At 36.3% G+C, this 23,903-nt stretch overlaps 1 protein-coding gene across 1 annotated transcript in view; it reads left to right on the plus strand.

Annotated features, from left to right (window-relative positions):
• LOC126836460 (uncharacterized) overlaps positions 1-22,107 on the plus strand; it is a 40,070-nt gene extending 17,963 nt beyond the window's left edge. The window contains exons 3-11 of the mRNA XM_050569908.1: positions 5,877-6,065; positions 11,750-11,903; positions 16,942-17,159; positions 18,215-18,351; positions 18,571-18,725; positions 18,891-18,969; positions 19,034-19,196; positions 19,265-19,430; positions 19,718-22,107. Of these exons, the coding sequence (XP_050425865.1) occupies positions 5,877-6,065; positions 11,750-11,903; positions 16,942-17,159; positions 18,215-18,351; positions 18,571-18,725; positions 18,891-18,969; positions 19,034-19,196; positions 19,265-19,430; positions 19,718-19,953 (1,497 nt within the window). The 3' untranslated portion in view covers positions 19,954-22,107. The remainder of the gene's footprint in view (positions 1-5,876; positions 6,066-11,749; positions 11,904-16,941; positions 17,160-18,214; positions 18,352-18,570; positions 18,726-18,890; positions 18,970-19,033; positions 19,197-19,264; positions 19,431-19,717) is intronic.
• Positions 22,108-23,903: the final 1,796 nt, after the last annotated feature.

Genomic DNA, 23,903 nt, shown 5'->3' on the forward strand with positions numbered 1-23,903 from the left:
TGTATTCTCTAGTTATACATCTCTCCGATAGAATATGCTCGAATTTGGTCAAACCAGTCCACCCCAGCAGTTCAGTATAGCCACAAACTCAGTAGTGTCAGTGTCATACTGACACTGCCGTCATGGCCAACTTGCCATCCACGCGAGCGAAAACGAGAATTTTTGCCTGTATTTTTTATACTTACGATCTGGATTTATATTATAAAAAAGGAGGCATATAGGAAAGGCAAGTGTCAATAGAAATTACAAGAACCTTTTACCACTCCCTCGGTGCTCTGAAGAAACTTTTTCTCGATAATTTAAAAGGACGGCCAATTTTCCGTCCATGCGAGCGGATGAAGGATATTTCTATTATTTTTTAAATAAACATTTTTTTATGTTCCAATGTTGTGTTAGAGGTAAATGACTCTAAATATTTCGAAACATTCACCTTAAATAAAAAATAACTCACGAAAATGATAAAAAAATAAGGACGGCCAAATTGCCGTCCTCGCGAGCAGCAGTGTAACTTTAGGAGGCGCGAGCGCATGAAGGTTAAATGGTGTTTTGTTTTTGTTTGATACTATATAAAAAAACATACTGAAATGTCTACCTACTTAGTAGAATTTTTGTTGGCATAATATTATGATCATTATTATTATTATACTTTATTTTGATTTTTGACAGAGTGCGCCTCGTTCCGTTTGTTTTGTGTACCGGCACACAGAGATAATTTGAATGCGGCTCGAGGATAAAAATATTACTGTTATGTATTTTCTGTGTGGCAGCCGCCCGACGTCTTGCACGAGTAATTCCCAAGAAAGTCTCTTTCGAATAATAATAATTACCATAATTCGTTTGGTACATACACCGAAGTACATATAAATGGACCATCACTAGTTAACAAACAGAAAAAAAACTAACAACAATAGCATAATCAGTTGTAATAAAAGTTTTAAAAAAATTGGAAAAAAATAAAGTTTCTTGAAAAAAATACAGTGTAATATAAATAATACAGGGTGATTCATTGTTTGGTAAGCGCTACGTTAGGTTGGCAGCCAGCTGTACAACCAAAAACTGCCAAATCCAATAAACTATCTGAGCCCAATTGGTAATATTTTGATAATACACAGACATGTAAAAACAGGATACATTAAGTAAGAACATTAGGTTAACATTTGGTAAAAATATTAAGGATAAGAAACGCATTTTCTCTAAAAATCATTACAGATTTAGAGATTCAATATTAGAGTGGTTGACTGACGGACGTTACGGGATTTACATTTTTTTTTTGTTAAATTAAACTTGGCAGTTGAGTTATTAATTTACGTTCAGAAACATAGCAGGTATTGCATGATTTAACTACTATGTTAGGATTTTCCTAAGGTCAGAATTTTTAAACTTGTAAATTGTTTTGTTAGCATCCAATTTACCCTTTCCAAAACTATTATCGACAAAAAATTGACTGTGCTGACTAAAATGTTTTTTTAGCTAACCCAGTAAATTAGTGTATCTATTAATAATTTATCTTCGATACGTTCAAAAAAGTATGTACACGAACCGCATGCGGTCATTGTTCGAACAACCAAATAGCACAATAAATTATTTTGAGCATAAATTACTGTCCAAGGCGGCCCTAACTAGGTTAGGTAGTCGAAATAATTATAGCGATTGCAGTAATAAAATCAGCTGACGAACGTTTTCTGCTCAAACCCCATGAACGATGGAGTGCACAAAAACATTTTTAAAGCAACTTTTTGAATTTATTATAATATAATATGCCACCTTTGTATTATGTCCGCGCATATTTTATTATAATGTTTCGTTTACCACCACTCACCTGATCCTGTCCGTAATGTAATATGTTATACTGTGTTCACGGCACAGAACGCGTTGTCATAATAATTTTACCCAGTTGGGGGAAAAAACAAGCTGCATATTTTATTAAAATATATTTATATCAATTACAAGCTTCCAGGTCCGATTTGTTATAGGGTTAACGGCCACGGGTTTTCCTTTCATATTATAATAATATTATTAATACCTATCACAAACAGCGAGACCGGAACAATTATTGTCCGGCAGAAAGAGATGGAATACAAAAAATAAAGTCTGAGTCGCCTCACCCGTAAACGACGGTTTTCCTTTTATTATTTTGTTTTGCTCGTTGACCTCAGTTTACCCTAAGACTCTGTCAGTACCGCCATTCGACCATTATAGTATACATTTATATTGTAGTAGGTATTTAATGTAATAAATAATCTGCGCCGTCGGTTGGATTAGTTCTATCCGAATTCGCCGACGACAAACAAGATGAGCCAAGAGGTCATACATAACCAAATTAACGGCTGTCGAGTATACACCACGTTCGAGTTATACATCACTGGTCTAAAAAGACACTGTCCTCTATGGGACAATGGAAATGAATATAATATTATAATAATACCATTTAACTGTCGGTTGTCGCATATTTTCCGACCTATGCGAATTTTTCAAATTCAAACCTCCGCGGAGAACTTAAACCACAAAGAAAAATAATAACACTCTAAAGGAAGTCGTTTCGCCTTCGCGGTGGTCTCGTAGTCTGAAAATTACATTTTTTTTTTATCAAAATTGGTCCGTGCAGTTACAACCGAAGAGCTTCAACGAGAACAAGCAGAGATCGATGATTCATCTCGATGAACTTTCACTAGGCAATTCCCTACGTTAACGTAATGTAAATCGTGTTCCCATATTGATAAAATAATTTGTAGAAAAATAAGTTATGACAAGTTTTGTGTACAAATAAATTATTAACGTTTCTAATGTTTGACATTGGTGTTGAAGATTTAACAACGTCAGATGGTATTGAACATTGCTAAACATATTTAAATTTATAATTGCATATATCTTGTATGCGCAAATTGAGAATCTTATACGCGGATCAATTATTCGCTAAGACTATTCCTCAAGCTTTGATGATATAGCGCTATTTTCGTCGTGGGTCGTACTTTTCTCTAAGGAGTAATTTGTTATCGCCTCTCGAACGCTTTTACCCGAGAGCCTTTTATCTAACCGCAGAATTTCTCCTGCGAACCGGGAGGGAACGTTTCATTTAAAGTTTTACTTTGATCGATGCTAAGCTCTTGCCGTAGTTTCGCAAGTTTTGTAGTGGCTATATTATAATGAACTCGCGTTTCTTGCCCGACCTTTTGACAATCCGTCGCAGTCCTTTTCACGTGTAAAGTGTACACGGAAACTGCATTAATGGCATGCAGTGACACGACCCGTCAATGCGATCAGACGAGAGAAAATCACTCCGCAACGGTTAACACACACGGCTACGGTCGACCAACCTCCAAACCGCACGGCTTCCTCTATATTGCCACTAGACGTATCGTATCCAGAGGTACCTGTAGGGCATACGCTATTTATAGCTGTTATTTATAGCTATTTATAAGATACCTTGTCCGCATTTTCAGTCGGTACATTGCATATCCGATCGTGCCGCGGTCGTTTCACGTTTGTGATAATAATTTAAAATTTTCCATGACGTACAATATACTGCGACGTTTGGCGATCGGAAGACCGGACGGATATCCGCGTGAGAATACAATATTATAATGTAACATAATAATTCTCCCACATACAACAGACAGGCCAGACACACTACTACTGTGTTTGTTTAATTACGTGACGCCGTTCAATTGCGCGCACGTGTGGGGAATAAATTAAAACAATTATTATTATGCTAATGTTACCGTCGTCGTGAAGAATGAGAAACAGTTGTAACTGTTTTTATCGTCACGTTTCCATATTGTAATACCATAAAAAAAAACCCATAGCTGTACATATCCGCTTCTGAAAACGTCGCTTATTCATAACCCAATAATAATCATAATAATTATAGGTCGATGTTATCTTTCTCCGCGCGATATAACATATTTTTGTTTCCTCTTTTCGCGAATCCCACCACTCCGACCATGCTCACGTTGTGCAAACACAACCCTTATTTTAACGTTGTTATCCTAATGATCGGTACGCGGATCGAACGCTCGTCGATTGTGTACATTTTGTTATACAGCTTATACGGTATATCGGAGGCGAAGGTTAAATAATAACAACCGTAAAACTGATGGAAACTTTCGCACTGATAACAGGCGGGTAAACAAATATTGGCCAAAAAAGAACCAGCCACACCCATGCTTAGGAAAGTGAACAAAAAACACACTAGTTTCAATACCGAGCCAGCGAAACAGTCAACAGCTGGTGTAGCCAATTTTAATATTATTTGTGTAATTTTGTAATTTTTATCATCTAATTATCTCATATTTACGGTTTACAACTTGTCGAAAACAAGTAACTTTATGATATTTCTTGCCGGATTTCGGGATTGCAGTTTTCTTATGAATTCCGGTTACCCACGAATAGAGTGAATAGGACGTTAATTTCTCAATATTTGATGAACATTAAGCGAGAGAAACATACTATAATAAATTCGATTTCTACAACCACGGATAAAATTATAACAGGGCTTTTGGAGATAGGAGATAATAATAAACGAATTTTCCAACTTCATTATTCTCATTTTCTCCATCCGCGCGAAGACAATATTTTCTCAATAAACCTATAATATTGGTAATATTATATTGTTATGTGGTCGGATAGGATTTTGAAAAAACAGTACTTAATAATAAAATCCAGATGAATGCATACGCGGTCCGTACACAATGCCATGTAACGTGTACCCGAGACCAAACGATATTATTCAAAAACGTTTCATTGACAATCTTTTATATTATCAAGTGCGTCCGTGTAGTTAATCCAAAATCCATTGCTCTTATTGTGTAAGCCCGTGAGAGCGTCGATCGATTGGCTTTGACATTATCGTTGTGATTATTACAAGTGAATGACACGTTATGCTAGTCAGAAAAATCATGTAAATGCGCTAACATAACATAGAGTAGCAAACCATGTAGGTTCTGCTATGGTCTATTAGATCTTAAACCAAACTATTTGTGTAGCTTATTCGTATCGATTTGGAAAATGTATTGAGGGATTGTCCTTTGGCCAAGTCAGACACGAATGACTGTGGACAACAACTGTGAAGCGCCTCAGTTCATCATACACAACGGAAACAAAATAGATTATTCAAATATTATGTAAACTCTTGCGTTATAATTTTTGTAATGGGTTTGACGAGTCAGCTCTTAACATGGTTGGTCTACGTCGAGACTAGAGTTACAAAACGCGTTTTAAGTCGAATGGCGATTTAGTCTTTTAAATGGACGGATGTGATATATTCGCTTAATCTGTTCTATCGTTGCGAAACAATCAATTAGCAGTTAAGGGTACTTCGGTGTGGACTATATGTGCATTTTGCACAACAACTCTCAAATGATTACTCACCTACATAGATAAAAATCTTTCAACGCTCTAGTGAGGGCGTTCGGTCCACGATGGAAACTCGTTGTATACGATCGCGTCACGTTTGAAATGATCCGTCAGTATAAGAATAACCGACCATGTTAACGATAACAATAGTAATTACTGCTTTTGGATAACATAAGGTCGACGTCGAGACCGAATTCATCGACTCCGGTAGGATTCGCGATCAAATTCTGGTAAATAAAAATAAAAAAAGCAATCATGATGCGTGGTTACTCGTCTGTCTGTGTGGCAATAATTTTGATAGACTCTAACGAGACTCGTGGGCGTTGGCTGATGAAGAAAAACGTAGAAGCGAGTAGTCAACGTGTACATCTGTACCTATACCGGTTAGGGTAGTAACTAAATTCTAGTTTTCAAGTTTAACGGACAAGTGAATTTCGACTGTCTTGGTTGCCAACCCGAAAATTTGTACACTTCCTTGCACGAACGGCCTATGATATTGAGATTTTTTGTTTGTTAATTTTCAGATGCAGGCTTTGTGCGAAGAGTCGATTACGACGGAAGGCGGCGTGGTGGGCAGTGGGGCAGGACCGACTGAAATGTACCCGAACAGTGATGACACTGCAGCTGGCGAAGAAGACGTTGGTCGGGAAAATGTTTTTGTGCTCAACGACACCCGAGAGGCTCTGTCGCATGACGGAAGCGAACACAATTCTGTAAGTAAAAATCAAATAAAAAAAAAATATCTATAAAGTACATACTCTGAAGGGGGAGGGGGGAGAGCAAGGTGAAACAAACGCCGTCCATTCATAACCAGAGGCAGAGGAGCATTTACTTATTTGTGCGATTAATTGTTGTTTATTTATTCCATTTCCATATTTGTTAGTCAGAAAGTCGTGTCTGGTACAAAAGTAGTCAAACATGTATTAGCTACAGTAGTATTATTATTATTAAATTTAAATAGACAACAATAAGTACCTCAACCGTGTTGTACTTCACACAAGTTACATAACAGTTACAAGTTATACATTTTCAATCCACTGCGTATTATTTATCCGATTATTTAGGTTTTAAAAAACATTATTGACAGATAGAAGTAATATTTTACTACTTAAATATTAGATCTGTCATATCTTTATGGAGAATTGAATATTAGTATAAAATAATATCTTGTGAACTGAGATGTCATATTACGTACCTATAAAATATCCTTTAAACCTTAAAAACCTTTTCATTATTCGCAAGCACGTTTTGGGAAGGAAAGGGAAGACAAATTATATTTTCCTGCTACTCTTTTCAAAAGCACCGGCGTGACCAGCTAGTTCATGTAATTTTTAATCAAAGCTTAAAGCTTTACCAGGATCAGAGGGGTGAGGTGCATCTAATTTTGTGTTAATCATCCTGTAGCCTCGATCCGGGACCCGGGTAAGCGCATAATAATATTAGACGACCGTATATTTTCTCTTCTCGCTGAGCTACCGGAGGATCACTTCGTAATTATAATTAATACTTGCCAGGTGCCGGGCGTACAGCAGCTTTTTCCAGTAATCACTAGGCAAAATCCGCTTAGCAAAGGTGTATAATAAGTAGTAAATGCTGTGCAACTTAAACCGCCGTCACTGTGTAAGTGTTCACTCGAGTACACAACTATATTTTCAAAATCCTTATACACGGGAAAATAGTGTAGACACAGTTGATTCGAGTGATGGTCAAGCGCATAGGTTTTACATTATTTGTACGCTACCATACAGCTATTATTTATCATGTTGAGCACGTTTAAGACATGTCAGTTTCGGATAAAATTTCCGGATTAAGTACACCCTGGCCTTTTTGCTTCATTTTCTCAGTATGATTGCTAATAAAAAAAAAACAAAAAAAATCTATTGTGGCTTATTTGTCGAACACCGTGCCCCGAACAATAGTTAGCTGATAGGATCTGTTTACTATTTCTTACTGGCCAACTCTTTTAAATCGAACTTCCGGTGAAATGAGGAAACAACGATAAAAAAAACAATCGTCTGGCGCGAAGGTTTTATGGTCTAAAAAAAAAAACTCAGCTTCATTTGCATATTAATATCAGATTTGATATCCGAATGATGCTTAATAACAATATTCCTTATGTCGATGTGTTGTTTCTAAAACAGGCGAACCGCTGCTTTAGACGTTATAAGTTTTAACGCTGAAATCGATGACTTCGAAGACATTTTGATTGGACTTCCACTGACTCAAAGTGTGTTTTAAACGACTGGTAGGTTTCCCACACGGCCAGTGACCAGTAGTTTGGTGAAGTTCGCCTGAAGTTATTTCAATCATATTATGTATCAGCTATTTACAAGTAAATTGTCAATAGGCGTTTGTAGTAAAAACGTGATGATTGTGTAAATTCGATTTAGTTATTATTTTTATTATTATTGTTGTGGGTTATTTTAATAAGTTTACGTTCGGTCCGGGGTGTTAACAATTGACGGAATGACTGCACAAAAATATAAACAAAAAAAATAGAATAAAAACCAAAATAAACATAGCGGTCGCGCTTAAACGGTACACCCGTTTCGATGAATTATTAACCGTGTGAGGCGAACGCTACGGTCTCACGGCGAGTATAATGATACCGAATCAATTGTCTTTTGATCGAAAAAAAGACATCAATTCTATACAGATCTGCACGCTGACCGCTTATCTGTTTTTGGCAATGACAAACAACGTCTGACGTGTGTGTGTGTGTGTGTCTCCTGTAACATAATATAAAAAAAAAACTGTTGAAACTAACAGCATGCAAACATCCTTGGCCGTGGGACATTTAATAACATACAGACAACGCGCCCACACGTCTCTTAGGGCTATGTTATAATGTTGTCACACTCCGTTTAAGTACACCGCACGTACACTCCATGAATAATGTCTGTCTATGCGTGTGTGTTTTCTCTCGTTGAAAGGCTCACGTCCGCTCGTCGTTTTTCTTCTTATTATTTACCGCTTTTAATAACGCACACGCATCGTTTATATGGTATTGGCAGTACACAATGCCGTCGCCAACGGCTCGTAATATTTTTACGCCAGTAGCTAGGTACGGTCGTCTACAGTTTTCCTTACAACAGCAATTTAACACAGCAAAAAACTAATAAGCAATATCGTATAATGCCCGTCGTCATCCGAGTTCACTGTCTCTTGGCGTTCTCCGAGCATCCCGAATACGTCCCCAATAAGAGTCCAGGCCTTTAAGGACTGAGCGTTTTAATATTATATTGAAATCCGATTAACTTGTTGTAGTGAACGAGAAGACTTGAGAATAAACCAGTCGAACCATACCATGAACGTTAGTACTTAGGAATACCCGATATGGAACATGGGTAGTAAATGGGAAGTCTCTGCTCAATTCCCGGGTATAAGATAATAAGTCAATAGGTAGGACAGGATATGCTTGCCATTTAATGTTAATTCGTCTAATTGGCATGTTTTCAGACACTTAATAGATTACTTTTGTTTTCTCATTAGGTAGACTGAAGGTATAAATTACAATTCCAAACCGATACTTGGGTTTTTGAAACTAAAGCCTCTTGAGAATAAACGGGATAAAGCTGGCATTTCTTTTATTCATAAGCTTATGTGTGGCAATATAACTGCCCCTCACCTTGTTAGTCTTATAAGTGTTAGAATATCCATTGTATATCCACTATAAATCATGAGATATTTCAAGTTCCTGCAACAAGATCTAGTTTTTTAGCCAAAGACCCTCTTGTTAGTCCCTTATGGGAACTCAATAAAAGAGTTACGAATGATTCCCATTGTGACATTTCCTCCCCCCCCCCACTATAATGTACCTTTACGTTTAACCGTTCGGTTTTATACTCCTATATTTTAGTTTTATATTTTTTTTGTAAGTATTAGTATTATGTTTCATGTAGTTTTATCAAAATGTTTAAATGAATTATTATTATGTACTGTAACCATAAAAATGTATAGTACTCAGCCTATAATAAAGAATATATTAAATAACTGTAAATAACTTAATCAGTCAGAAGCCAAGTTAGGCTCTGCATCACTAATAGACTTCTGGAGCTCATAAAGTTATTGGGGTATAAGAGGAGTCACAAAGATAGATTAGCTAAGGTTATTATAATTTATGTCTACGCTACAATCTTGAGGTTTATTATGAATGAGAAAAGCATAAATTGTTGTTAATGTTTATAAAAAATCGTGTTGTGTAAGTGCTGTAGACTGGAAGTTGAAAGCAAGCAATTAAAATGTCAAGACTTCAAACCGTTACAATAAAAGTGGCGAGTAAGAAGAAGAATAAAAAATAATTGAAAAATAGTTTAATTAAAAACTTTGACTTCGACGTCGAATATTGGCTCTTTGGCGTGTTCAAAAAAAGATTTCTCTGCGAATTCCCGTTTCCTGACTTGACGAGGGTAATTTTTATTTCAAGGACATTTAAACGTTTCGGTTGGACCGTACCAAAAGTATGCGCCAACAGCTCTGGTATGTTAACTTATATCAAAGTACACTGCTGACTACAATACATTGCACAGTGCACGCCAGGAATGCGACAGACGGTCGTTGAGAATAACTCGGGATAATACAATTTAAACGCTAAACGGATGTCTAGCACCGTGGAAAGGCTATATGGGATTCTGTTAGACAGCTTATCATTTGTCAAGTGGTCTTGTCGCTGTATTTGAAAGTTCATATTATTATAAGTTGCAACCGACTAGACGCGATAATCTGATAAATTACCAAACGTTTCGTCGTTGTTTTTAATATATTATTTTTTCATCATTTTCTAACCTTTACTTCTTTCTCGTTTTCAATATTTCTATTTTGTTTTTTCATTTCGTTACCAAATCAAAATATTTCCATACGTGCACATGACACACACACTGATACACATAATACACACATCTATTTATTTGTCACGGTCGGATGAAAATAATTCGACCAGTTTTTGTCAGAGAAGAAGAGTAAAATGAGCACTTCAGAATGGTTTTTTTTTTTTGTATTTCACTCATTTGACACACTTTAACGTTACAGTTATGCCCCGGCCGCTGTGTAACCGATCTATAACCTTGATAAACGACGAATCGTTAACCACCTTATGTGTGTGTGTGTGTGTGTGTGTGTACAGTGTAAAAACAACAGGGCCAGTCGGGATTTTTTTTTGGTATGATATACGTGATCGAGTGGTGGGCAGTTATAGTACGTGACTGAAATAATAAATTATTCGTGTGGAGCTTAGTTTTTCTGGGACAGATCCATCGCGGTCATAATGTTGTCAACTTCCGTCAAAAGTGAAATATTTGCACTACAAAAATGAAACAAAACCAGAACGTTTGCGAATTCATAATGCATACTGGTGGCATTTTATATGAAAGCGCGTTGGGCCAGAGTGCTTAAACTTGTATTTTGTTTATTACAACATTTCCTAGTCAACCGTGCGTTTTTAATGGGTACGTTGACTTTCACCCTCGGCTCGCATCATTGACCCTTGTCCAACAGACGTTTAACGGCCAAAACATCCGTCAGTCTGCCATATATAGTGTATAATTTCCTATCGACTAATCGATTGAGTAACGTCGGCGTAGTGCGCTTCTATTAAATGACACAACCTCATAATCGGCTAGAGGAGTATAATAATAGTAATAATAATAATAATATATGAACGAATGGGCAATGGCACGAGCAGCGATTATGTCATTAAAACCAGCTAGGCGTGTATAGTAGGCGTGCGCACTCGCTAATGCAGTTTAAGGAGGAAAATGCGTTAAGAGTGCAATGTTAATTATTGTTAAGATAGTTAGTAACAATTATAAGGTACAGTTGTAGGCAAGCCGTCGTAGTGTCATTCGGTGGATAGGTTCAAGGTCTCGAATGTACTTTATCATGCCCGTGTAGGACATTTATAATAAAATTGACAAATGGTTACAACGGCTACTCATTGAATAATGACCAAGCGCCCGGTAAGCTCTTGTAATTTCAGTGGGCCCAAGATCTCTGTAATATGGCTTCCTCTGAAGCTGTTTAGGTCGGGGCCCCTCCATGTAACGAAACAGCCTACTTAAACACACTAATTTGTGCACGTGTGGTAGAATGTTAACAATGAAGGTGCTGTAGGTTTTTTTTATCCATTTAGTTTTTTCTTGGCTGTTTTCGATCTAGGTAAGATTCAAGAGACCTACACCATCTCCGCTTAGTTTTTCGTATTCTCTGCTACTACCTGAACTTCTAGATAATCCGTTTTCCACTTGTTCCTTATAATTGTTTTAGTTGACTCGATGTTTTCTAATTGACATTGGCAGCTACAAAAAAGTGGCATAAGTGAACACCTTTTCTTCGCGGGGGTAACGTCCGATCTAAGTGCTAAGGTTTTGTCAATCGTTATAATGTGTTTTTTTCCATATAGGTGTTGTTCGTCGGCGACAGTTACGTGCCAGTAACCACTCAGCTTCGGTCCAGGCCAATATCGCCAGCTGATTCCACAGCGCTCGACTGGAGGTTACAGACCGTGGAAAGCTGGGACGGCCGGCGGCACGGCAACAACAAGACCAGAGTGCAACGTGAGTCAGATATTTTTATTTCTTTTGTTTATGGTTTTTCTTTTTTAAATTATTATTTAGGGAAGAAAATACTTTTTACATTTGTCAGGTAGAGAGGGCAGACAGACGAGCCGTTACCTCATAATAATATCTTTATGTTTTAATATTCTATCTTAGACGATATAAAAACAAAATGTATTGCGACACATCCGTTGCAGATTTATAGAGATTAGAAAAAAGCGCTATTGCTCGCCGCCACGGACACGTTATTATTGGCCAATGTGATTATTTTATTTATATATATTTTTTTAATGAATATTACCCATAGAAAAGTATGAATGTCCTTGATTTTTAAAGAGGTCATCGCGATAGACGACCAAGATGACGACGGCGACGATGGGTAACATTGAAACTTCAAACGAGAGAGGTGTCCACGTACGCCTATAGTGTTATTTTACCACAGAATTCCTAGTGCGACCACTAGACCGTTGTAGTAGATAATTATAAAAAAAAAAACCTATGAACGATTGTGCATCCCGTCTATCAATATGTGTACAGAATACTTTCACGTTTATAATATGTATTATCATAATGTACCATTAGCAAAAATCATTTCAAGCGAGCAAAAATATATTTTATGAATTTAATATGGCGTAACGCGTTGGTTAATCCGAGTTTACCTATAAATTGTTTTTCATTACATTATTGTTTGTGTTTATTATTATTGTGGAAGACCCTGGCGATGAGTTAACCGTGTACTTGTGGGGTCGCGGCCGAACGCGAATTTGTCGAATTTTCACGATGGCCATTGTGTTTTTGGGGGCTTACACGACTGCCACCGAATTCAGTGACCATCAGATTGTCATTACGGTGGTTGACGTCTTAATGCCAAAGTCACGAGCGCGTTATTGTCGTCGTCCGACACGATCAAAAGATGTTTAACAGCTGTTGCTGCTGCAATTTTATAAGTCGTTTGCCAGGGAGGAGAATGGGACGTTTTGCGGGCAAAGACCGACGTGAGTTATTAGTCGACAGACTCCATGGGTTTTCACGGTTTACAAATGTAAGAAAAATTAAGCTTAAACGTCTAATAGGTAGTATATTGACAGTTTGGGATGGTAAAAATACCTAAGAGCCACAATCATTACACTAATTCTGACCCTTTTCTTATTAGGAGTAAGGGCGGCTATTATTAGGGGCCTGCGCGTCCTCTAATTTGTTTTATAACTTAGCTATAGTAGCTTCGGATTATGTTTGGCAAGATCACAGTATCACATTTGACGAAGCGACAACGGAATGTAATATACGTGCAAAAATATGAAATAATACAATATGATTATTATGGTCAATCCAAATCATATGACGGCGTTTTCATCATCCTATTGTATTGATTACAAAAAAAAAATCGCGTACAGAATTGGATTTACTACATTAAGATACAAAGAAACGGTGAAAAAACTGACTAGTGATTACCCATATGATCGTTATTATAGATCAAGGAGAAACAACTTAAAATACTCATGGCTGTAATATTTCTGAGTTAATAACTAAATTATTTAAGTATATTTTAAAATCCGATATAATTAATTACATAAAATTATTGATCAATATTTTCATAGAATCGAGAAATACCTATACGTTTGTTAAGACTAAATACAATTTTAATTTTATTTCAGCATTAGGGTTGGTAAAATTAGAGTGTGTTTCTTAAAAAAAATTATTTACACAAATATTTTTAAAACGGATATTATAAACAGTGTGTCTAGCTAACAACAGTTCCCGGTATGTCTTATACTTATACTTATTTACTGACAACTAAATAATAATAATAACAATAATGGCATAATAGACACACGTACACGGTTGTTTAATTATTGTGATAATGTTTTTCAAAAATATATATTATATATACCTATATTAAATACAACTCTATACGTGTACTCTATAATAATATAATATTTTAACCGATTTTGGCGACTGCGTCGATTGGAAAATAAAAAATCATACCTAGAGATGGTACGGTGGCAGTGGGGGCGGCGGTAGCGGTAGCCCCGCCGCAGGTACACCGTGAAATTCATACGCGTTATTAATAGCGGCTATTGAAAAAATTAATGGACCATAAAGTATTATTTTCGTTTAAGTCTCCCACGGGGTCCACAACCGCAGATTTCGTTCTGTCCACGACGGGCCCGGACTCTACCACCGGGGCTCTGTAAAATATAATATAATATACCTACCTGTACCGGATCGACTGCATATTGTAACAATATTTAAAACGACCGTACGATGGCCGCAGTGTGTACTGCAACAACGACAATGCCGGCAACTGACTATGACGATAACTAATGAGTTTCCAAACGCCGCCGTTTCCACTGCCGTGATTACATAACCGTAATAACAATAATACTATAATAAGGTGTATTTATATAATAATATATGTAATAATAACAGCAGCGACGGTCAAAGACGACTAACGGTCGCCGAAGACAATGCGATGGGAACTGAATTGCATATTATAGTGACCGGACATACATAGGTAGCATTCGTCGGCGACCGTTTTAAAAATGATCGACAGTCAATGTTATGACTTAAAAGCTCAAATGCAGAGTCGGGCTTACGCTATTAGGTTAGATTCCGTAACGTTTAAACATTCCAGTAGGAACTTTAGAAAAAGAGATTAAGTAATAACATGAAATGATTCCATAAGACACAAGTTAGAGTAGTCAAATACTCGTATACCTAACGCCTAGTTGTGAAGATAATAAGATATTCGGTAATTTGATGGACACATCAACTAAATTGACAATATTAAATTTCATCAGTATTTCTTCTCGTTAAGTTTATACCGTTGGGAATTACAAATCACCTCTTAAAATCAATATAATATCGAACCTGTTGAATATTTTCAAATTAATAATATTGTTTTTGTTGGTTGCACTCGAGCACATCATAGTTAAAGCTTTCAGCCTATCAAAGGACTGGAAGCATAAATAAATCTCGTGTATCTCCAGCGAAATCCAATCTGGGAAACAAAATATGACGTTCAAGGAGTTTCTATTTTACTTTCAATTTCAACAAAATCCAGTCCAAGAATTTCCATCGAGATTAAAATAGAAGTGTCCTATAGAATCTAGGTAACCCCGGTGTTGTGAGGGTTGTTAACAATTTATGCGCACGTCGTTGAGCTCACAACTCATCAGCCATTCGTTCTACATTACACAGTTTTTTTTAATTTTTTTGAATAACAATAAAAAAAAACTCATAAAAGCCTACGTGTATAAGTACACACGTATGTGTGATAATAATTTTACACTATTTTATAATGGTATAATAATTTTACAAACCTACGTTTATGGTGGTTATTATGGCGGACAATGATCAGTGCATAGCTCGGCGACGTGCTACTGCAGCCACACTTATAATATTATTATCTCAACTATATTCTCCATAATAAAAAAAAAAAAATGAAAAACACAATTAGTAAATGTACCAAAAGAAAAACTATTATATATTGTAGCCATACAGACGTAGGTACATTAAAACATATAATACTACATGTCGATACGCTTGTTGTAATAGTGTTTGCACGTTTAATAACATTATTATAAAAAAAACCTATAAACACTCTTACGTGCTGTCTACTTTTTTGCCATTGATAACGAGTCATAGATAATAATACATATTTTTTTAAATGATTGTTCTTCCCTCCACCGTACCTGTTAGCAATACAATTGTACACAGAATTTGGCCCGCATAGATTAACCTACTCATCCAACTCAACTCATACCTGACAAAATGATATCCTGTCCAAAGAACCTAATTGAACTTTACTAAAGGCCTAACGCTTCAAATATCCATCGGTGGTTGTTTAAACATGAAACAAAATAATAACATTTCGGAATACATTTTTTAATTCTATTCAAAATAATAACAAAAACGGTTAATAAAAGAAAAAAATTAAAAAAAGCCAAAATAATGTGATTTTTTACTTCTTTAACCATGTCAAGTTTTGTTCATTCAACATAAGTTCTACGTTTAATCTTTATAATTCGTTTGTGTAAGATTCATTTAGATTTTTGGTGTTGGCATAAACCTTACAAAATATTAAGAATAGTCTGTAGTTAAGAACTGTAGTAATGGTATGATTACGTAAAATCATATTATTTTGTTCCCTGTTCTTTTCTTATAATTATCAAAAATGGCTGTTCAAGATTAAGCTGACGTACGAACCGGGTTATAAATTAAGGTGCATAATGATTGCGGTTTACAGTGAAAAAGGAAAAATGACAAATGGACTAGCTATTAAAAAAAAGCTGCCGTAGAAGTGAACCGACTGTGGTGTAATGTGTTTAACTCGGTTGCGAAAAAAAAATTCTACAATAATTTAGCATAACCTGACCCGAAGAACAAACGTTTTGGTAATATTTCATTTTGACTTGATATCACGCCTACAATCTGTATATAAGCGGTACATTACAGTTTGCACGGGTTCGGTAACGTTTTTAATATAACCTTGTTAAGAAAATAGATTGCAATAAAAAACAAGCAGCAGAAATTTTCCGGATGACAATGAGTCATTAGATAAGTAGGTTATAGGAACGCGGCTGAAATGGTAAAACTCGTCGATCACTCATAATAATAATAATAATACTAATAATAACGGAGGCATTAATAAGGTAAACCGAAGAATTCGTTAGAACTCCGACAGGTGAGTAATGGAATCTAATAATTCCGCAAGAGAACTCGCTAAACGGCATAATAAATAATAGTAATAATAATAAGTGCGATGGCGCCGAGATTTTGCATGTGACACAACACTAAGTAACCGAGTTCAAGCCGTACGGTTTCCCAACCGTGGGCAAATTATTATACCACACATTTAATGGATCTAGACGTAATGTTACAAACATAATCTATGAATCCCGGGTGCTTATAAATATATACATACATATGTGTAATAATATTATGTGGACGATGCATTTGTGTTCCCGGTGAAAAATCTCTAATGTTTTAAATGTTTTTTTTTTCTTTTTGTTAACCGCCAACAAAACTGTTTCAGATATCGAGGCCGAATGTCAGGACGACTACATGAAAATTCGTATCGGTTTCAATGGCTCGTTCGGCGGTCTGCTGTACTCGTCGGGCTATTCGTACGACCCAGACTGTGTTTACATTAACGGCACCGGCAGGGATTACTACGAATTTTACATCCAACTCAACCGGTGCGGTACGTTGGGCAAGAACTCCAGACAAGAGGACGCCAGAAAGAACCCAGCGGTAAGTGATCATAAGAATAAGATTATGAGAAAAATGAATAGGATGATAATTGAGTCAGAGTGGTTATTGAGAGTGTATAAGAGAGAGAAGAACCCTTAAGCTAGCGCCGTTGACTTAAGCCTAGTGACATTTTTAGTAAAATTGTCCCACAGAAACAGTTTTAAAAGGGTGCCTATACTCACTCATTTATTAAGGAGTGAAATATAGGCAATTTTTCGCAAATTCATTTTTGAACTTAAACTATAGTGTATACTCAACATTACAGCAATGAGGATTCTTATTCGCACAAACTCTTAATGGTTTTATTAGCACCCCAGATAATACAAAATGTAACCCGTGGGTGTCAAAGATTTCCCAGCATCCCTCTACATAGTCGGTACAACGAGTAATTTTTATTGCCACGGGTTACCGCGGTATATTATAAATTAATTAGCCATTTAATGTTTTTTTTCTTTAAAAAAAAAATTATATTGTATACGTTTAATTCGACTTCCGTCATGTTGCCGGGTTTTTTTCCGCTTGCCCTCTAATGTATGACCGGAAAACGATTTTTTTCCACATCTCCATTATTCGACAATGGAACTTCTCGTAATTTGTGGAACAAAAAAAAAACAGCAACAACCATTCAGAACAAATCGACACTAGCTCCGTGAATGAGGCTTCTCCTTAGCTGCATCGCTGTTTGGTACGCGTACAACTGTTGACCATTGTTGCGTTACAGCACATCGATCATTGACTGAAATTTAAAAAAACGGCCCGAAAGCGCAACGAAACATATGCTGCTTGTGTTTATAATTATAGGTTCACTATGATGTCGATGCGACACACCGCGAAATCCTTAATATGTTACAGCCATTCGTTCGCGACATGTCCAATCGTTTTACAAATGTACCACATGTACCTAATGGTCAACGTACATAATATTATAGTGCTCGGAAAAGCCATACATAATAGCAGTGCCTCCCCAAACGCATTAGAAAATCTCGACTTGAAATACACAATCTAGTAGTTATACTAATTAATCAGACCTTGTTTTTTTAAAAAATTGTTTACAGAAAAATCTCATGTGGAACACCGTGACCGTACAGTACAACCCGATGATCGAAGAAGAATGGGACGAACACTTCAAGGTGACCTGCGAATACGGTTATGATTTCTGGAAGACCGTCACGTTCCCATTTTTGGACGTCGAGTACGTACCTTTACGTTAAGTTCTATTTCCCTTGTTTTTTTTTTACAAAACCGCGTTATGGTTTTCATTTCGACCTCACCAGCATCAATTTACACGATGCCTGATCTTCTTGAAATCTCCCAAAGTTGCTAACTGAGCTCTTTATTTCCAACCTTCTCATTTTGTCCTATCTATTGGCGACCGTTGTTACATTAACTAACGACTTTGTTTATTTTACAGAGTGGCTACGGGCAATCCTGTGGTGTTCACGTTGTCACCACCAGAGTGTTATATGGAAATCCGGTACGGTTATGGTACGACAGGTAACCGGGTTGGAGGACCTGTGCGCGTCGGTGACCCGTTGACGTTGATCATCTACATGAGGAGCAAATACGGTAAGAAAACGGCTGGTTACCATTGTACTTTGGCTTGGCGAGGAGTAGACCGGCACACAGTTTGACGGGCACGTCGTGGCGTTGCCTGCCCTGTTGCGCCTCGCCAAATGAGAATAATTTAGTCGCGACTGAATAAAAATACTAATGTTGGGTTTTGTTGTATAGACGGATTTGATATCGTTGTCAACGACTGCTACGCACACAACGGAGCCCAGAAAAAAATTCAACTCATCGATCAGTACGGGTAAGTTACAGAGTCTTTTGTTGTGTTGTTTTCGGAAATTTAACACTAGTATTCCTTTTGGCAGTTGTCCCGTCGACGACAAGCTCATCAGCCGTTTCCGGGGATCGTGGAGCGAGAGTCAAGTATTCGAAACTCAAGTGTTCGCCTACATGAAAACTTTCCGGTTCACGGGTTCACCTGCCCTGTACATCGAGTGTGACGTTCGAATGTGCCACGGAAGATGTCCGGTAAGTGTTAGACTTGGCAAATTATCATTAAGTCGAGCGGTTAATCAATGTGTCCACTGTCTTTGCAGAGCCAACCGTGTCACTGGAGGAACGCCAAGAGCGTTGCTAAACGGTCGACGGACGTAGAAGTCGCCACCACCCCAGCGGCTTTATCACAAAATATCAACTTGTTCCAATCGCTCCGGGTACTCCAAGAAGGCGAAAACAGCGAAGACGCAGCCGCCCTTAGCAACAGTAAGTGTCACCACAAAATGAGTCCATTGTAGCCAAATTAGTTAATTTTTTCTAAATTTTTTTACAATAATTTTAATATTAAATCATTCACAACTAAATGGACAGCTATTGTGATAATTGCTTTTGAAGCACGCTGAGGATTGAGTAGTCCGAAGAGTTAGGGAAGGTTTAGACTCGGTTCAAATAGTTGTCGAATGCAGAGAGGAAGGAAAATAGCTCTCCGTCTTTTGCAAATGATTTGAGAATCTGTGTTATTGTTTGGTGCTAATAACTAATGACTCTTGCAGGAACTACCGGGTACTACACGGACAATAGCCAGAACTCGGTGTGTGTGCGATCCGGTCTGCTAGCCGGTCTTCTGGCACTAGCCTCCACCATCTTGTGCTTCCTCAGCTTGGCGCTGACGGTCATGTGCTATCGGGCCAAGCGAATGGTCAAAAGCGTGGACGATCCCGCGGCTCACCACGTCATTACCGGTGCACCCACCAGATGCTTCTTGACGCATAAGGGCCGAATCAACTAAGCACACCACAACTTTTATCAGGCATTGCCTCTTTACACCAAGCCGAGGCAAAGTCAAAAAGCGTACCGGATTGCAATATAAATATTTATAAAATGGGGGGCATGATCAATTTCCGAAATCGATTATTTTTTTGTTCAACCCTGCATACTAGACAAATATTAGTTAAGTAATATTCCATGTGTTTTAGTCTTCTATTTTGTATAAAAAACAACATAAATTTAATTTAAAGATATTATAAGTTTTATGACCCTAGCTCGAGGATAGTGCACAGACAGAATGATTAGCATTCACACATCATGTATGTACTAGCCATCGTTAAACTGCAATAAATATAATAATAATTCAATACGAAATACACTAGATAACCCGTCAGATGAAAATTATGTAAATAATCGCATCAAACGACTTTAGAGAAGTAGAAAATAGTCATCCCGTTGAATATCACTCGATCTGCCTGTGCGCTATTCTCTTGGTCCCTCCCACCTAGTCTTATAAACTTCCGTCCTTCTGAAAATAATTGTTTAAAAGCACAAACTGTTGTATGACCGCTTTATACGTCTCAAAATATCGAACCGGACATAGGTAAATTTTTGGGCTTAGCCGATTGTGTAACGTACGCGCATATACTAATGAGACGGACGGCGTAGCATAATAAAAAAAATAGGCCATAAAAACTCTTATGTGTATCGATTTTTGATTAATCTTAAGTAGTAGCGTAGGCGAACAAAAATAATAGAAACTATAATATTTTGCTGCACTTCAGACGTTGCACACGTGCCGTTTCGGACATCCGCGATAAGATAATATTATAAATTTGTTTTGGGTACTTGATAATGGTTTTTTTTTGTGTAAAATTTGTTTAGATTAAAATAATATACTGTAGTATTATATACATCTCGAGTTCACGGTCGGCATGTGTGTGTAACTTATTTGAAAACTATTCATAACAATATGTTTGCAATAAATCGGTATAAAGACATTAAAGACGACCGGAAGTCGAAAACGTGCAAACCGTCAATTCCCGAATAAAATAACGAATTTCAATAATTATTAATTACCATCTGTGGGTTTATCGGTGTTCTGGTTGGATAACAAACGTGTATTATAGTTTTGCCGCTTGGAGATAGCTGTTATACATTAGAGATGAAATATTACCTACCTCGTCCGGCCGTCGATCAATAGTTTAATTTATTCAAACGATTTCCCGAACACGCGGTACTTTGCAAACGGTCGACTTAGACATTTTGTGTTTTCACACGATTTTCCGGCAAACAAATACGTTTCTATCTATTGTACATACTCATGATAAATAACTCTTACTACATCATTGCGACAATTATAAACCCAAGAACTTTGTGTTGATTCTGCCAATCGTACACCGCGCGACCACTATACTATTATTGCTTTTCTCCCCTCCCACATTATCTACATTATCATTATCATTATTATCATTAATATTATGATTAATTATTTTAAACTACTAAATAAATATTTATATATATATATATATATACTTTATTATAATTATATTATACAGGTGACACGTCCTGCAGTCAGGGTGTCACTGTTAGAACAACTTCTATCTAACGAGCGGGTCGTACTTAAAACGTCTAAACACCGCGAGCAAACTCGACCGTTTGCATTGGCCAGAAATTGGAAAGAGACAGGCTTTGGCACTGATCGGCTACAGCCAGGATATCCAGTCGACCGTCTTCGGTTCAGTCCGTCCAGAGACACGGTGGTGGCTGTTGTGATCCTGGGCAAAAATAGTAGCTCATCGGCGCGTGCCCTACTCCCCAAATTTCCGGCCCCGGTTGTGCTTTGCTGCGTACGATTTGTTTTTTCATTTTACGTTCATTCGCTCTTTATATAGGAGTTGTGCTAACGCAACAAAACAAACGTTAAGCTCTGCACCGCGCAGGGTATACATTTTTCTTATACCTACATAGTATACCTACATATTATATTATACTTTAAGCTCTAGTGAAAAACAATACTAACCTATTACAACTGTCACTAGCGCGTTTGCCGTTCTGATAACCATAATATAAATACGACAGGTTTTCGCAAAATTAATTTATTTATACAAAAACAAACAACACTATTTCGTTTTAGCGTAAAAATATTAATTATTATTATTATTACTGTATACATTATTTTAGTTTTACGATAAAATTATACTTAAATTGTAATTGTAAAATTATTTTAATTTTAACCTTAAGTATTAGTATTATCATATTTATGATTTGTATTCAAAAAATTGTATACAAATATGAATATACATTAAAAAAAAAAATTATAATAATGACATCCAAACGTTTTCACTTATTGACTTTACCAAAATATAACTATCAGCTAGATATATAAACAGCAAGAATAAATGCTGGTATCATCGCGTATTTTACAGGATTCCTGTACTTAAACTGCTACGAACAAATATAAAACAATAATTAAGGCAAAGACAAAATATCATTTCTGTACTTTGATCCTTAGAGACGATTATCAAATAAACCGGCGACCAATTAATAATTAACAATATCTAAGTTTCGAGGCATTGTAATTTCGGCAAGTCAGTTTCTTACCGAAACGTCAAACCTAGCTTATCTATGAGATATTACTATTATGTTTAACTTATGATCTATTTCTTTTTAGCATTAAACATTTTTATGACATCCCTAACGGCGTAGTGGGAAAGTTATAATATTTTCAACGAAATGAAAAATAAATTTGAACGTGTGGCTTTATTTATATTTACATTCGCCTAGTTAATATATTTTATTCGTTTGGTTGAAGTCAAAATAACATCGGTATTCGGTTGGAATTTAAATTCATAAATATTAAAACAATTTTGCAATCGAAAAATAAAGAATATTTTCTTAGAAATCACTCGTGTTTTTTTTTTAGTATTTGTTTTCATTTATTCACTTTTTTTCTCTCCATATTTTCTTGTATAACCCACCAGGTCTTATAGTATACAGAGGATCGGGTTTCCATCACGACTGACTGCTTCTATTTTCTACTTATATCTATACAATATTAGTAGGACCCCTACAAAACGCATTCCTTTCTTCTGCGGGTTTTCTGCTCGGGTAACTCACATCCAACGGTATAAATATGCTGATAAACCGAAAAATATTTGCAATGCAGCAAGTCTTAAACTACCCTTTAAAAGTATATACTTTAAAATTGTTTAGCGAAACACTGGTATCATACATAATATTACTGTAGAGTAAAAGGGTTGGTAATTTATGCTTTGTTTCGTTTTTTGGACTTGAAGTTTCAAAATTAGAATGAAAGTAGGTCTAGAATGTGTATGTTATAATAATATAAAATACGCATTTCTTAAAAACAATATATACATTAATGCTGTATAATTTTTTTTTTAACAAATTACTTATAATATTGGAATCAACAATTTGATGGTTCTATTGCAATATTATAAACCATATTATGTACCTATATGTTGTATGCTTAACCATCTTAAAATTCGGAACGAAGCGTTTTTCTAAAAGTGATTTTAGCAACCTTTCAAGTTAGGTACCCACTGAAAATTCTCTTGAATAAATTCTTGTACAATTGCATTATAACAGTACAATACATAGAAAACGAGAAACGCTACGGTCAAGTATGTTTCTCCTCAAATATTGTGAAGATGACAACATTGACTGTAATCGAACAAAATGAAATTTAGGTACTTTAAGACGAAAAAATGGGAGTATTGATTTTATTCAAATATGATGGTTTAATTAAAATCGAAGCGGGACGAAAATTCTGATTATTCATCGGAATAACCATTGTAAATAAAAAACAATATGTATAGGACCAAATTTTTAAAACTCAGACTTTTGTTGAGGCGTGTTCATACCAGGTAAATTATTCCAGCTTACAAAAAAAAAAAAAGAATTGCATGGGTGTACAGTGTATACAGATTCCAGTTATAACCAAAATGT

Source organism: Adelges cooleyi, unplaced genomic scaffold, assembly GCF_023614345.1.
Source record: "Adelges cooleyi isolate 19-005CV unplaced genomic scaffold, UGA_ACOO_1.1 ACOO_flye_CR_arks_rails_tigmint_CR_PRNA_247, whole genome shotgun sequence".
Taxonomy (NCBI): domain Eukaryota; kingdom Metazoa; phylum Arthropoda; class Insecta; order Hemiptera; family Adelgidae; genus Adelges; species Adelges cooleyi.